The sequence below is a fragment of the Lottia gigantea genome, assembly GCF_000327385.1.
Source record: "Lottia gigantea unplaced genomic scaffold LOTGIsca_5, whole genome shotgun sequence".
Lineage (NCBI taxonomy): Eukaryota > Metazoa > Mollusca > Gastropoda > Lottiidae > Lottia > Lottia gigantea.
Window position 1 is genome coordinate 4,194,188 of NW_008709715.1, and position 17,249 is coordinate 4,211,436.

The 17,249-nt window shown below is 31.5% G+C and overlaps 3 protein-coding genes across 3 annotated transcripts; 1 reads left to right on the top strand and 2 right to left on the bottom strand.

The window, feature by feature from the left end:
• Positions 1-2,084: 2,084 nt before the first annotated feature.
• Positions 2,085-6,646, bottom strand: LOTGIDRAFT_183276 (hypothetical protein). The gene is made up of 10 exons (XM_009062035.1): positions 6,493-6,646; positions 5,801-5,944; positions 5,465-5,523; positions 5,076-5,230; positions 4,798-4,968; positions 4,235-4,305; positions 3,948-4,008; positions 3,375-3,635; positions 3,007-3,326; positions 2,085-2,300 (listed from the first exon to the last, which is right to left on the bottom strand). The coding sequence occupies exons 1-8, from the start codon at positions 6,567-6,569 to the stop codon at positions 3,489-3,491; spliced, it is 885 nt and encodes a 294-aa protein (XP_009060283.1). The 5' UTR covers positions 6,570-6,646; the 3' UTR covers positions 2,085-2,300; positions 3,007-3,326; positions 3,375-3,488.
• A 1,748-nt stretch (positions 6,647-8,394) lies between these two features.
• LOTGIDRAFT_210271 (hypothetical protein) lies at positions 8,395-12,117 on the bottom strand. The gene is made up of 7 exons (XM_009062036.1): positions 12,038-12,117; positions 11,358-11,438; positions 10,977-11,157; positions 10,521-10,618; positions 10,044-10,215; positions 9,303-9,432; positions 8,395-8,575 (listed from the first exon to the last, which is right to left on the bottom strand). Exons 1-7 carry the CDS (start codon positions 12,038-12,040, stop codon positions 8,437-8,439), a joined length of 804 nt encoding a protein of 267 aa, XP_009060284.1. The 5' UTR covers positions 12,041-12,117; the 3' UTR covers positions 8,395-8,436.
• A 1,362-nt stretch (positions 12,118-13,479) lies between these two features.
• On the top strand, positions 13,480-15,660 carry LOTGIDRAFT_106056 (hypothetical protein; the record flags this gene model as incomplete). The annotated part of the gene is made up of 6 exons (XM_009062037.1): positions 13,480-13,619; positions 13,899-13,978; positions 14,204-14,354; positions 14,647-14,778; positions 14,992-15,065; positions 15,359-15,660. Coding segments are annotated over 6 exons (879 nt in total), but the record flags the coding sequence as incomplete, so codon positions are not given.
• Positions 15,661-17,249: the final 1,589 nt, after the last annotated feature.

Here is a 17,249-nt window from a genome sequence, read left to right on the forward strand (position 1 = left end):
GCGGCTTTTTAAAGTAAGGCCTTGACTTAGTTAGCTCTTTTTATAATTAACTTCAAATATGCTCCGATTTCTTACGGTGAAAAATTCAAAATGGACAGATCAGTTTTAGCAGTTGAAGAAACACAATGTGGTAGGTGCTTGGTATTGATACTTTTGATTAGGTCGTTGATCGGAGTGACGGGTGAGGTAGAATTAATTGTCAGAAGTAGCCTCTACTGGCTCTAGGCCTACTTGTGGACAGAATAGCCTTTGGGAATGCACTTGAGATTTTGCCGGTCGACAGATATGTATTATAAAAAGTACGTCATAACATACACTCGTCATACATTTAAATATAGCACCAGCATTCTCGACTTGTTCGGCTTTCCTACTAATCGCAAGATTGCACAGGATATAGCAGAATGTGACATCAAATTTGAATGTTGATAAGTGATATGGTTAGCTGAAATTGATTTAGGTGATAAGGAAGATATTTAGATGCCCTGTCTTTGAATGATGTTGATAAAGACATGGGCCTAATAATCATATTGTTACTTTAAATGTTTCAGGCAAATCTTACATGAGTATGTTGAAACTAGCCACTGCAATAACCATATGTAGGAATAAACCAAATGATTTAACAGTCAAACAATATACACAACTATTATGCCAAAATTATGAAAAAGCTCAACATGTCTGGAAATTGAAATGTGAAAAAGCAGAAGAAGAAATTTTGAAATTAAAACAAGAAATGTTATTGTATAAAACAAAGTCTTTGTCTTTTGGCCCTGCAGGTTTGTACCCTTAATCAAGTTGGAAGGAGCCATATTGATACCTGGTTTGTTGACTGGTTTGGGCTCCTTAAGAGGAGTACTGGTACTAGTATATTCTAAAAGTACCAAACGATGTAAAATTATGAGACAAAGAGTTCTTGAGGGTCTACAATTGCAAGATACAGTTCGTAATATCTGCATATTTGATACCACAAGCAGCACATCTCAGTATCTGTTCTTCACAAGGGCAATAAGTGAAATGTCTATTATGTCTATCCATCCCAAAACTAACATAAACAAAATGCATCACATTACTTTGCGATACACAGGCTTTCTGAATTTTTCACTCTTTTTCCAGATATTGATGTATCAAGTGAACCAATGTTTCCTACACCACCATCATCATCATCTGACAATACTACTAGTAAACCTGTGTTCTTCCACAAAAATACACTGTTTCTACAAAGTATCATTGGTATCAAGAAAACATTAGCAGAAAATAATGAGAAACAGACTATACAATTTACTACTAAGCAGACATTACTAGCTAATCTGAATATCATTGAAGGAGTTGTCACTGATTCTGAACTTCAAATTTCCTTAGCTAATCTCAATGAAGGAATACAATGTGTAGTAGAACTAAGTAATATTCTTTATGGCAATGATTATAAAGAAATACAAACTAAAGTTGGTGATATCATTCAGGCTGTAGTCAGTAAAATTATAGCCATCAATGGATTAGATCAAGTAAGTATTTTGGCATTTAAAGACAATCCTGGGGCGGACTTCCTAAGGAGGTAGCAGTTTTTGACAAAACTCCTACTGCTCCTTGTTCGGTCCTTCCTCCCCCGCCCCACCCTTTAACCAAATCCCTCTGGTTTCTACGAAGACACACCCTCAAAAGAGAATTATGACCTCTGGTCGGAATAGGAGGAGGTTAGCTGGCTGGCCACCTCCCTTCCCCGTCGCTTCACGAAGCGGGCGTGTCAGAAAACATCAACCCTCGGCTTACGCATTAGCTAGCATTTGGAATTCAGACATAAATAATCCCACAACAATTAATGACTTAAATTTTCACCTCATGTAAGTCCTAGAGCTTCAAAAGTTTAAAGTAGCAGTATTGCTTTTAGTACCCTTCTTGTAATCTTCATAACATTATTATTTCAGAGTTCAACAAAAAGCAAGGAAAAATTTCAAAATCTTGTGATGTCATTTATGAGAACAAAACATTTAAATTATTTAGCAATAACAATTAATATTCTAATGACACATTGTGAAAGTTTCTGTGATAAATTGCGTAATTTTGAAAATACCATCAACTGCATACAGTATGAAAATATGTTTTACATCATTCACTGTATGTTACAAAGTGTTCGACAAAAACCCAAATTACTGACTTCGCCAGAGGGTAAGAGATTTTGTGAAAATTTTCAGACTCGAATAGATGATTCACTCCTTCATATTGCACACAAGTATCCCATAATATCACACAGTATGTGGAAAATCAGTGGTGTTTTACAACTTTATATAGAAGATAATCAAAGTGATCTGAAATAAATAGAATTGTTGTAACTGCTAGGTGTTATATTTCAAAATTCAAAGACAATGAATAAGACATTGTTAAACATTCACTTGTATATCATTAATGGTGAGTTGGAATCGCATTCAAAAATACATCTAAAACTAAAACTGCATTTTGAATTTTGACATTTGTATGTTTTGTATTTCTTTATTCAATTGTTTCCTTCAATTTGTCCACATGATAGACATAAACAAGTCTTTCAACATAATGGTGTCAAGGCATTCAAAAATAATATTTATTTCATTTTTCTAAAATACTTTATTTATTCTGAATACAGTTTATCGAATGCTTTAATAAAACATACACAAAATGTCACTTGTTTAACAATATTCTATTTTAAATTAACAACCTGAATGTCAATGAAATAATATTTTAAGTTGCTTTTGCTTATTTTACCATTGAAATTATAAATGTGTTGGCTACCTTGGTAATGTTTGGCTGTGAAACACAAACATTGAGTTACCTCCCTTATGAAAAGTGTGAGACCTCTATCCAGTGACCGTTTGATCATAAAATCCCTTTGTAATTGGCTAATTATGAGTTAATTATTGACTTTGGAGACAAACTAGTATTTTTCCAAATCATGAGAACACATCTACTTTCCATTTATAGAAGTATTAGCTGTCAAATAATGGAATATATATATAAATAAATGAAAATAAGGGAACCAACCTTTAATTAAATGTCAGTGAGAAATAAAATGATATCTAACTAAATGTGAATGTCAATTGATAAAATAATATGCAAATAATATCAATGAAAACAAATAATATGTATCTTTAAAAAGTTAAAGTAACTTAATGTGAATGAAAACAATTATGTAGCTAAATGTCAGTGAAATAATGTGTAACTTAATGTGAATGAAATTAAATAATACATAACAGTTAATGTCAATAAAATGATATGTTTAGTCAAATGAAATAAAATGATATGTAACTAAGCGTCAAATGAAATGATATAGAACTAATGTCAAATGAAATAATAATATGTAACTAAATGTTAATGTAACTAAATGTTAATGTAACTAAATGTTAATGTAACTAAATGTCAATAAAATAATAATATTTAACTAAATATCAATAAAACTAAATGTAAATGAAATCAAATAATAGGTAACAAAATGTAAATGAAATCAAATAGAATATAACTTAATGTCAATGAAATCGATATTGTTTTGCAGGTTTTAATGACACATAAGTTTTTTTCATCTCTTCATCTTCTGGTTTTGTAATTTCTGTATACTTCTGGCCTTTAGTATTCACTACCTTGCCATCTAAATAACGAATTAATTTCTTTGGTTCCTGGAAATATATCATAAGTGTATTCTTCAGTGAGCAACAAGATAGTATATGTAAGCTTATACACCATTTTCATTAAATTAACACCCCATTTCCATTTCAGACAAGGCCCTTCAGCTGATAGTTGCCCATTCTTTTAGTATTTCAGTACTAAGGAATAAAGGGCTTTATTATTATTCTTAACCCTTTGACCAAATTGGTTTCCCCGTGAGTCATGACAATTATTAAACTAAACTTTTGGTTGGTTTGGCAGGCAAGCACCTCACAGAAAATCAACAAATATTGAGACCACAAAAAATGATTAATTGTGTTTACTTGTTTTAGTGGGGGAGGTCTGTGAGTTTTACCATCATCCTCTGTATCAACAAAACTATATCTGAAACACATCGGCCCAAATAAGGATTATATATTATGCCTGTGTAAACACATTCCAGTTGAATTTTCAATTTACATTTCTATGAGATAAATATTAAGGTTTATTTTTCCATATTTAACAGAAATGTGTTAATCTAAAATATTCTAAAAACATTCTTTCTTCCAAGATTTTGGAACAATATTTCCATAGTTGTTGATAGGGAGATGTAATATAACAAGAGACATACTTGGCAACAACATGATCTTTCATTGATTTATCTGGTTTCAAACCACAACCTTTTAACTCACTTTTTCTATGCTGAAAGAATATGTATTAAAAGAACATAACAGCTATGAGTGAAATTCTTTTTCGTATAGTTTTACGTTTCACAACTCATCAGCGGATGCCAGAGCTTGTTCGATAGACTAAACTTCATTTAGGAAATTTTATGGTCGTTATAACGAACTTCTGGACAAATAATACAAATCTGTTTCTTGCATCTTGGCTGATTTTGTTTGGTCAGGCATAATCAGTCTGATTGTATTTCATGATGTTGATCTAGATAGTAGTGGCAGGTGTCGCACCTAATGGTACTTCTCTTTTGAGGAGTCCACTTCTATGCTACTTTTGTTCTCGATTTTGCCATACTTCGGAGTAGATTTTGATGAACAGAATTATTTAAATTAAGAAGAGGTTCTGTTTGTGTAGGTTTTAAACTAATCTAAAATGCTGTTTGTGTAAGGTTATGTAATTTGCTGTTTAGGTTTTGAAACTAAGAAGAGGTTCTGTCTGTTAAAGCTTTAAACTAACCTGACTTTCTGTTTGTTTCGGTTTTAAACTTATTGCAGACTCTTGTCGTTGTAGAATAAGCTGTGCTGTTTCTTCTAGGTCACCATTACAATGTTTTAAACAATGTTTTATTTCTATAGTACATGATGCTGGGAACATTTCTAATAATAACTTAATCTCTCCACCATCTCTCTACAAAGAATGCAAGTTGAATTTGAATAATAACAGCTAAGACACAAAGATGTCACAGGTCACATGTCAATGATCATGTTCACAAAGAGAAAATCTAAGAAGTATACCTTTTCATTATGTTTATCTGTAGAAGAATTAGAATCACATGAAGATTGACTCATTTTCCGTGATCTCTGTCGTGACTTTTTACCATTACATGTACCATTTAACTGTGATCTTACAACTTCCTCTTTATCTGGTTTTGAAATGTTAGTTGAGGATTCTGTAACAATGAAATAATGGTTTAGCCAAAAGTATACTCACATAAATCACTTAATGCTTTTGGCATTTAATCAGGACTTTCATAAGCTTATGTGTACATTGAAAATTTATCTGACCATTGATATTTCACCACTGAACAAAAGCAAACATTAATTATGAACAAAATCTAATATGTTTATTTATGATCTAATAATTTCTAAAGAAAAATAAATAAATAATAAATAATAGATGCTACCTGTAGTAGTCTTGGATAATTGTGAAGCAATATCAAACATCCAGTCATATATTTCCATACTGAAATATTATAATGTATTAAACATAAGCCTACTGTGAAATTTTTGTGGGTACCAAATTTCATAGATTTGTCCTCAAATTCTTCTTTTTTTTTTTACCCTGAATATCTTACTAACTGATTGGTTCAAATCTAAGTAAAATGGAATATGAAAATACATTAAATCTACTTTGCCAAGTTTAAAAAGTTGGACAATATCCAACCCATGAGCTTTCATGATTGACATTTTTCTATTTTTAATAAAATTAATGTATATGAAGATGCAATATGGAAGTTTACCTTGGTATTTGTGAAAATCCAGGAATATAGGCTGACATCATTTCAATAAATTGATCAACATCTATATTTTCTTCTGGATTATTAGTATCTCCTAGGTCTTCTATTATACTTAACACATAACTCAATACAACATCATCTATACTTCTATAATAATAAATTTAAATATTGTTTAATACATAACTCAATATAACATCTATACTTCTATATTAATAAATTGACACAAATAAAAGAAAGATAAGTTATATAACTCAATACAACATCATCTATACTTCTATAGTAATAAATTGACACAAATAAAAGAAAGATAAGTTATATAACTCAATATAACATCATCTATACTTCTATAGTAATAAATTTAAATATTGTTTAATACATAACTCAATATAACATCTATACTTCTATATTAATAAATTGACACAAATAAAAGAAAGATAAGTTATATAACTCAATACAACATCATCTATACTTCTATAGTAATAAATTTAAATATTGTTTAATACATAACTCCAAACATCATCTATACTTCTATAGTAATAAATTTAAATATTGTTTAATACATAACTCCAAACATCATCTATACTTCTATAGTAATAAATTTAAATATTGTTTAATACATAACTCAATATAACATCTATACTTCTATAAATTGACACAAATAAAAGAAAGATAAGTTATATAAATTTATAACATACCCTATTGAATCTTGAAGGTGATGTTTTTCAAGCAGACCTGAAACAGCTTTTTTGATAACCTCATCTTTTGTATCCATGATGTTTCCTCAAACCAAGTTCTCAGCTGAAATGAGTAGTTATCAGGTAAAAAGAAAATATAGAAATAATAAATTTCATACATCATCATTGATTAAAAATAATATCACTCGCTATCTAATAAAAATACAACTTGATACTGTTAGATAAGCAGACTTCCTGTTTACTAGAAAAACAGATGAAATATTTGTGACACAATATAGCACAGCTATTAAGAGGTTATCACCTTAATTAGACATTTGTCATTTACTATTTATGTACCAAATAAAAAAAGGATAGAAGCTTTGCAAATGAATTCAAATATGTTTTACAATCTACTAAACCTTATTTTCGCTAATAAATATCAGCCACATAATGCAGAGAGCAATGAGTGGTATTATGCCAAATAGACATTCCGGGAAGTTAGGCCTACTACACATGAAAAAGTTGAGACTGAAAATATCAAGATTTTAAGAAATAAAGTAGATATAATACATACCATAAACCCAAAAACAATCTGTGGGTCAAAAACTACGTAATATTTATAGTATGGGGTTGACAATAATATCAAAATTATTATACTGAGCCTGTCGACCGAATGCGATTTTGAAAAAAAAAAATTGGATAGGACATCGACTCGATTCTTTGTTAACTTGCCTGTCTGAGTTTAAAATTGGGGTTTTATGTGAAACATTATATTGACAGCTATATTTGCTCCACCTCTCACACAACAAATGAATTTTAGTGATTATAGGCCGGGATCTCGTCAGACTAAATCTATATATTTTTCTGCATTCGAATCTAAAGAAAACATAGCCTCCAACACCAAGACTTCTTTTAAGTTTTGTCGCAGCTAAGGTGGGACTGGATGATAGAGCAGAAAACAAAGACTTACCGGAAGTAAAGAAACTTATAATTAAAAAAGCGTTGCCAGATTTGCATTAGATAATATACTCATATAGGTATATTGATCTACTTTAATTGTTGATTTTATTAATGTTTTTTGTTGTTCAGATAACAACCCAGATTGCAAGTTCATGAAGGTCATGTCTGCAAGAGGGTCCTCGGCCAAACCTCTTGGAATTGCCTTTACCGGACTATATATATACCCATTTACAGCTTTTTGACTGGAAAAGTTTGACCATTCGTTCAGACCGCGGCGACAAAAAAATCTTATATCCCACAAGCCTAACTTTCAGTTACATAATTCCGCATCTTTCTGATAATAAAGGTCTTGTATAGCAATATGACGGACATTTCGAACTACTATTCAAGCAACAGCAGTATTCAATTGGCCCGAATATTTCCTTTGCCATCAAGTTCTTTGTAGTTGACCTCAATAATATACATATTCCACATTATCATAGTCCGAAACCGATAAGCTTTTTCTTTTATTAGTATAGGTGAAAAATACTTCTTAGGTATCATGCCCTACATCTCCAGGCCTATCTAGTAATGAATGGGTGACAAGTGAGAGGATACAAGAGTAGGATCATAGTGCGTTTGCTATTAAGAGCTGAAGCAATTAGAGGGCTTTATCTCTGAACACCCAATTCAGTTGGGCATTGGTTTTACAGTATACCTCTCAAGATAACTACAAATAATCACACACAGTTCATTTCGTTTTGAGTTAGAATGGTCTACATATTGTATAGTCTATACGATATTCCTTTAGCAAGGGAACGATGATTTTTCACATGTTCAGGATTACTATTGCTAAAGGAACATAAATCTAGACAAGCTTTGGTGGATCAAAAACTTTGATAAAAATTCTCCCTGGACATGGACAACATTTATCATTTCGCTGCTGTCAGATCATATTTCTTTCATACAAAAAAAAAAACCAGACAAATTTCATTTTTTTTATTTTATTGGCACAATGACCACATTTTAGGATGCAGAAGATGCAGCAGCAACTGCAGCAATTCTTTTATCTCTTTCTTCTGTAATTGACAGTTTGATACCTTTACCCTTGGGTAAAGAGATCCATGGTTTACTACCTTTACCAATAACAAATACATAGTTCATTCTGAAATATAGATAAAGGAATAGAGATTATCAAGAGCTTACTATTAATTTATACCAGAAACTAAATGGAAATTAATATCCAAATGATGAATGTGCTGCTATATTTCTCTCAGATTAAAATAATACCACACTTTCGTTCCCGTTCATGTTATTAGCTTCATTTCAGTTAATGTGCAATGAGAGCCTTCTTGAGCATATAACAAATTAACCTCTTGACCAAACTGCTTTAACCATTTTGTGACGAAATGCAGGGGTCAAAAGGGCTGTCCATAGACCCTAGCCGAAGTGGCTATATTAGAAAAAAAAAAGAAGAAAAGAACCAGAAAGTTTGGTATAATTTTAATTGACTGTCTCTTACATCACCGGTTGAACATAGGAGTTTTAGGTGTGATCCCCTGAATTAAGGTCGACCAACTTAATATATACAATTTACAGTGTTTAAACCCCTTATTCAGTTCAATCTTTTTTCTTTCTATTTTATCAATAACTCTGCTCTGAATATGAACTTGAAGTCTTCTTAGGAGCCTCAGTATCACAAACTTCCAGTTAATTAATTTAATATCTGTACTGACATTTGGTAATGCTATAAAGCTATGTTAAACCAAATAGCGACTGTCTGAAAGGTTTTATTTTGGCTTACTTTTGACCACCACAATTCATACAAAAACTGAAGTGACTTCGATCAAGCCTCGACACAGAAGATATTTGAAATGAGTTAAAATTCATACCTAGTGGCAAAAGTATGTCCTTGGGAATCTTTGATATGAACAATATCAAAAGAACCAGGATGTCTTTCTTTGGATTGGATTGTACCAACTCGTCCCAAGTTATGACCTCCGGTCAACATACAAACATTACCTGGAATCAAAATAATTTATTTATAAGTATATGGAACAGGTAAAAGGCTAAGATAAAATACATAGAGATAGTACTCAAATCCTGTGAGGAAGACACAGATATTAAGCAACTTCAATTAATGATATGTACTGACATTTGGTAATGCTAATAAGTTATTTTAGAACTTAATAGCGACCGTCTGAAAGATTTTATTTTGGCTTACTTTTGACCACCACAATTCAAACAAAACTGAAGTGACTTCGATCAAGCCAAGGATTTAATTGAAAATCCATTAAAATTTATATATCCCACCTTATGTCTGTTGGACCACATGTCCAACCAGGGTTCAATTAAAACAGTATATCACAGTTTGGGTTTGCATTCCAGCCAAGTCAAGATTAAAATGGTTTTTTTTTCATTAGAATTAAAAGTCAAATCTTAAAATACAGCCAACTCTATTCTTAACGTCAATGGCGTTTTAAAGGTTTTCTACTGGAACATTTTAATTTACTACTGAATTTAAGAAATGTGAATTTTATTTCAACCTTAGAATAAAATTTGGTGCCAAAAATTCCTTATCAAATTTTCCAATTTAAATTGAATCCTACAACTATCATGAGAAAAATTCTTACCGGCTTCAAATTTAATATAATCCTTTATTTTACCAGTCTCTATATCCACCATAACAGTATCATGAACTTTAATGGCTGGATCTGGATATCTAATGGTTTTGCCATCATGAGTAGCAAGATAAGGGATAGCCTTTTGACCCAACTGACACTTCTTGACACTACATAATTTATACTGAAATAAGTCAAATTTGAGGAAGTCATTAAATTTTCAAAATGCTAAAAACCATACACAGCATTAACCTTTTTACTTTTGGCCAATCAAGATCAGCAACACCCATGCAGTATGAAATGGAAGTAAAATTAAACAGACACCAGTACAGTTTGATATCAAATGTAGAGGAATTTATCCCATGCACAGCATTTAGTCCTCTTTGAACAACTGTAGATCAGCAACTACCAATAGCCTACTTTTTTTCATGGCAAGTCCTTCCAAAGACCCTGTAGATTAGCATAACTCTTGGATAAAACACAACTTACCTTGGCTTCCTCTGGTTTGATACGATGGACAACAAATCTTCCTTTTACATCATACAATATACGGAAATTTTCTCCAGTCTTTTGAATTCCAATTACATCTAAATGTAAAGTAATTGAGAATATAGAATGATTCTACACAGAGTAAATAATAAAAATGAAATGTCGAGTTATAAATGTACTAACATTTGGTAATGCTATAAAGTTATTTTAGAACTAAATAGCGACCGTCTGAAAGATTTTATTTTGGCTTACTTTTGACCACCACATTTCATACAGAATTGAAGTGACTTCGATCAAGCCATTTTTTAGAGACTTGTGGCTCTAAAATAAAGATTAATATTTCTCATATCTAAGCGCACTAACATACTTCATAGTCCTATGACTTAGGTCAAAATCATAATTTTGGCGAAACTACTTTGATTTAAATAGAATTTCGTTATACAAAATAATCCTTACCCATAAATCCAGTCGGAAAAGTTTTATCTGTTCGAACTTTACCATCTACTCTGATGAGTCTCTGCATACAAATCTTTTTAACTTCTTCATAATTTAGAGCATACTTCAATCGATTTCGTAACAATACACACATGGGTAAACTCTCACGTAATTTGTGTGGACCTGGAGTTGGTCTTGGGGCCTGTATAAGAATTAAAATAAAAGACATTCTAGAAATACTCTGATAAAGGTCAAAAATGCCTAATTGAGTTTCTGTATGTTACTGTACTTATTGATAATTCGTAACTACAAATGAATTTCTGGTTTCTGTTACTTATTCATGCCCACAAAACTTACGGATGCATACTTATAGAAAGGTAGTGATCAAACACTTATACTTACAAAAACGCCACCAAGCTTGTCCAACATCCATGACTTTGGTGCGGTTACACGCTTGAGATGTTTTCTAGCACCTCGATAACCCTGCAAATGGAAAAATATTGATTAGCCAAGAATTAACATTGGATTAACCGATTTAATAAACAGTCATTTTCAGCATAAAATCTGCTTTACAAGTACCGGTAGTAGATCTTGTTAACTTAGTCTGATGTCCCAGTCCTGAGTAACCATTATTAAAACTAATTTCTATGCAAATTTCAAGATCAACATACTAGTGAAAATCTTGATCAGCTTTTCAACAGTTAAGGTTGCAAATAGGAATAATAAATACAATTGCCTATTATCATTAGTGCCATATGATCATCCTAGTGGTGAACAAACATTATCTTGATATTGACGTAGATCTAGAGGAGATCATTTCATCAAAACACATAGATACTGAAAGTAAATAAATGGTGCAGGCATCCACATTTACTTAGAAAACCAGTAAAAGTCATGTCACAACTTTGTACACGTGAAAATATGAGCCTAACCCAGTGTCATTTTCATAGTATAGGCAAAATATAACCTTAAAAACTTTGAAAGATGGGGTGTGGTTTGATTACGATATTGAGATGCACACTTAAAGAAAATAAATGCGTTGGATGGCTGGATTTCGCATGAATGTTTTGAAACAGCCTTACCATCTTGAATGGCTACCACTGAAAAGACCGTCCCAGAAGTCTTCATCAACCAGTGCGAGTTCCGGTGTTTATAAAAAACATTTTCATTGGATGTCTATAAATAGGTCACCAATAAGTATCCATGTAACATACCAATCGAAATAAAATAATCCGAAAATTCTTATTTCAGACTTATTAATATGAATAAACTTATACTTAATTTTTTGAATTCTTTTTAAATGATATAATATAAATGAATGCTCAACCTTAGAAAACCATTGAAATATATTGGACACACTGCAAACCTAGCATATATTTAATGCACACGACATTTTACCAATTACCACGACAGTTTCGTGAATCTATAGATAGGATTATCCAAGTCTTTAATATACATGGTTGTGTCTATTATAAAATTTACTAGATATTCCAGCCTACAAATATGTTTGACAGTCGAAAAAATAAAACACTCCACTCTCCCTCCAACCGGAAGTATAAGATTTTACTTTAATGGAGGAAATTAATGTGATGGGAATTTAGACAGCAACATTAAATTCATCGCAATGGCCTTTGAAGAAGATATAAAACGTGAAATTTCGTTCACAGACTACATTAACTTTGAGGATGAAGATGGAACTGAAGATGCAAGTTCAATCACGCAGGTTTTCATGGAATCTGATACGAATGAATCGGAAAAGTCGAATGTCAAATTGAACTCCTCAACAACAGACGATGATAACTCTACCCAAAACTCTCTTCAACATACAACAGTTGATGATATAATTTTCAATGCCATGAAATCCGATTATCAAAATCTCGACAACTGTAGCAATAACAATTCAAACAGTGGGCAAGTGTTTTAAAAATTATTATTTATAGTTGAATAATTGTTTATATTCATAATGAGTGAATGAATATAATTCAATACTAGCTAGGTCTAGTTAACACTCTATGGCAAAATAATCCTACTGAAATCAAAATGTTGTCATGCTGTTATTGTCGAGCAGAAAATTAGCCCAGTGATCATAACAGATCTTATATATTCATTCAACTGAGGAGAAACTATTGAATTAGAATGAATAATCAATGATGTCAGTGACATCTTAAGAGCAGAAATTCAATGATTATGACATGATGTCTGTGTTACTTACTATTTATCTGTATTAATTAGTTTACATCTGTCTTTAGAGAATCTTCTCTATTATAAAAGTCGAATTCTATCCATTTGTTTTCTCCATAATTGACTGGTTGATACAGATTAGTGGTAGGCTTTGTAAACTAGCCCACACCAAAAAGTTCTTCTGTGTTCAAAGTTATAAAGTTTGAAAAGATAATGAAAGTGTTATTCAAGGGCCAAGGCTGTGGTCTCATAAAATTTGATAATAAGTATTTGTGAAAGCATTGGTACCAGTACCAGTATTTAGATTGAATGATCTCATTAAGTTTAGATATTAAATTGTAGGTACATTCAACATACTATATCAGAAGATCAAATATTGATGAAAATTCACCCAGGTGAAAATAGAATGCCAAATAATCCTTCACATGCTACATTGACTATTGAAAGCCAAAATCCAAAGACAAAAACAAAAGAAGTAAAAAGGTAAAGAAATTTGACGACTTGAAATATAATTTGATAATAACTCCATTATTTTATTTTACCAACTATTACATTATTTTACCAATTGTCTTGTTACGTTACTAGTTCATATTATAAAATCAGACATGTAATTTACAACTTCAGAAAGCACACCTTCTTTGGCTGGTTAACTGACAACTCAAATATTTGTTTGAGTTTTAGTATTGATGTTTGCTCATTGCTCAAATAGAGATTTTTCAGTTACCGGTACAAATGCATTTATTTTGTATTTTTCACATTCAGATTTACATGTAACTATCAAGATTGCTCTAGAACTTACAGTACTCCAGGAAATCTGAAAACTCATCAAAAGTCCCATAAAGGTTAGTGTTATCATAGTTGTAGACTTAAATAATTTATCTGATGTAATTTTTTTAAACATTCATATATAAAATTGTTAATATGAAAATATGAAGTCAAATGGAGTTTATGTCATGTTTTTCTGTTCCTGAATTGGTTAATTAATATAGGCAACATCATGAATTGGACAGATTCTTGAAATAACTCTGGCAGCTGCGATATGTTATAAATGGATCTGTATTTTTCAGGAGAATATACATTTGTCTGTGATCAAGCAAGCTGTGGTAAATCATTTTTAACATCATATAGTTTGAAAATACATGTTCGTGTTCACACTAATGAGAAACCGTATAACTGTGATAAACAGAATTGTGAGAAGTCTTTTAATACACTCTATAGGTTAGTTGAATTTCTTTTTACATTGTGTTAGCCATTTTGTTATTGACTGTTTGTAGATATGTTGAACCAAATTTAGAAATCCATCCTTTTTCAAATTGACATATAAAATGGTTAAACTGAATTATGAGATTATACTTCCTCGTGTGAAAAGCTTATTACTTGCTACTTATGTTTTACCAATATGTTGTTTAGATTTCAAGTTTCATTTTACGGTTCAAATTATTAAAACTTGGTTTATTTATTATAAGCCCAATTTAAAGAAAGAAATACAAACCACACTATCTTTTGGTAGGTTACGAGCTCATCAAAGAATCCATACTGGTGATACATTTAAATGTGATGAATCAGGTTGTACAAAATTCTTTACAACATTGAGTGATTTACGTAAACATCTTCGGACACATACTGGAGAGAAACCGTTTCAGTAAGTTAACCCTTATTCATAATAAATACCCTTATCTAAATGATACTGGCAAATGGCAGAGAGATTTTTGAGAAACATGGTCTGCTATTTAAGATATTATATTGTTTTGAAAATGTGCTATTACTTCTACTTAGCTTGTGAATTCGAAATAACTTGAAAGATTTTCAATGGAAAGATGTGACGGAATTTGAAATAGTTGTACTTGTTTTTCAGTTGTGAAGAGACTAACTGTGGTAAATCATTTGCAGCAAGTCATCATCTAAAGACCCATTCTAGAATACATACAGGTAAACATTTTATTTATTGACATTTTAGATGCAAATTTCTCTTTATATTTAACTTTGACATTGTTGTCCAAAAAATTGTAAGTCTCATGTCTAGTAAGCTTCTAGAGATTGGTCAATAAAATCAGTTCAAGAACATAAACTCATCAGAGATATTAGTATGTCTAAGTTAAATTGTTTATGAAACAAACACTCTAGGTATAAAATGGATTATGAAGATGAAAGAAGTCATTTTAACAAAAGGAATGAATGCTAGAACGTATTTATTCTGATATTTGAATTTTTACATATTTTAGGAGAAAAGCCATATGTGTGTTCTCAAACAGGGTGTCAAAAAGCATTCACTACCTCATATAGTTTGAAAAATCATGTCAATCGGCACGATAAAGATGATCAAAATTCTACTACAAATAATAGTCCTCCTAAACAACAGTCACCTTGTTGTAGTTCTTCAAATATAGTTTCACAGTGTGAGGTGAGATTTTTTTTTCTGTGGGTAACGTCAATTATTCAAGAACCGATAGCATTTGTCTCTAAATTTACAGGTGACATTGATTTTAGATTATATGGAACAAAATCATCATTTAAACCCATCTAATGGTTCCTATACATCAGAATTTGATGTTACTAGGAATGACTTGATGTAGCTTACCAACCTTCTTTCTTTGAGGGTTAAGTAGCCTGCTAATATGGAGGTCATACATCTAAACTGGACCTATCCTATATCATTGATACATGTTGAAAGAGATGACATGAACAATTAAATTAATCTGAGGGCACATGTGCTACGGGCCAATGAATCAATAATTGAATTCTAAGAAGAGTAGGCTAATTCTTCTGTTCTGACAAAGTTATCTTGGTAGCACACTGCAAGGCATTGCCTTTCATTTTCATCATATGTACAAAATTTAATTTAAAACCTTAGTTTCTAATTCCATAAGTAGATTATGAACATTTATTCTACAATTGTGTTTTTTCAGTCATTCAAAGGTGATGATGATGAAGAAGAATTGACACCTAGTTTAACTGCAGAACAAATATTAAATTCTCTGTATATACCAGCTGTAGATGATAATTGTTCCAATAGCAACTGCCCACTTAGTGTTCACCCTTCACAAACTACTGATAATACAGGTACATATATCTTCATATTTAGCCTTAAAAAAAGTATACACAGTCACAAAGCTTAAAGATGGGTTTCCTTTATTGTTCCTTTATTAAGCAAACTATTTGATAAATTGGTGTTTCTAACGAATTATCATGTATTCTCTTATTGCATATAAATAAGAGTTTTAACATAAATGTCCACCCATGTACAGTCTGGATGAAAAAAGAGAAGACTTTTTACCTTTCTTGATCGGTCACTCATTGAAATTCTGCTGGTAATTCCCTTCTAATTTAGCTAATTATGAATTAATTACGGATATGTGAGACAAACTGGTATTTTTCCAAATCATAAGAACTGTACTTTTAATTCATAAATGAAAATAAGGGAACCCATCCTTAATGATCGTCTAAGAATATTTTATTTATTGAATTTCAAAGTGACAATGTTTTGTGTTTTTATCCCCTTTGAAATAATATTCAATAATCATCAATTCTTCATTCATGAATTATCCACCATTGATGATTTTCTTTTGTAAGTGTTTCGTTTTTGATATGTGATTATTTATTTTCAGCTTTGTTTTTGGAGAGTCATGGTGTTCAGGAAATAATTCAACCTGTGATATCAGTTTTACCTCAGATTCAATCTGAGTCTCACTCGCAATGTCCATTACAGCAACAGATACAGGTGCCTCAAATACCACCACCACCAGTCCAGCTGGTCCCACCAGATGTGATTCCAACACAACAACCAGTGACTGGATCATTGGTGCTAGGCACAGCCATGCCAACAACATTAACTATGTCAGGGGAGGCTACCCCAGTTTATTCAACAACTACAGAGAAAGACCAGTTGTTGCCATCGGTCATTGATCAAAGTTCAACACCAATAACGGATGACAGCTCAAGTCTATCGGTTCAAAATACCCTTCCTGTCACGATTCAAACTGGTCCAGATGGTAAATCTATAGCAATGAATCAAGTGTATGTTCCTGTTATTAACAATACTGTTTCTGGACCAAGGATAGAACTTGTTCCCATAGCAACCAATCCTTTATAGAATAAACCTTTTAAAAGTTACAA

Bases quoted from the DNA above. Each gene is read 5' to 3' on its own strand.
- LOTGIDRAFT_183276 (XM_009062035.1), bottom strand. From the start codon at position 6,569: ATGGATACAAAAGATGAGGTTATCAAAAAAGCTGTTTCAGGTCTGCTT. The intron at 5,524-5,800 runs GTAAACTTCCAT...ATAATATTTCAG, and splicing joins GGATTTTCACAAATACCAAG to TATGGAAATATATGACTGGA. The intron at 4,969-5,075 runs GTATACTTCTTA...CATTCTTTGTAG, and splicing joins CAGATAAACATAATGAAAAG to AGAGATGGTGGAGAGATTAA.
- LOTGIDRAFT_210271 (XM_009062036.1), bottom strand. The intron at 11,158-11,357 runs GTAAGTATAAGT...ATTCTTATACAG, and splicing joins ACAAGCTTGGTGGCGTTTTT to GCCCCAAGACCAACTCCAGG. The intron at 10,216-10,520 runs GTAAGTTGTGTT...GACTTATTTCAG, and splicing joins TCAAACCAGAGGAAGCCAAG to TATAAATTATGTAGTGTCAA.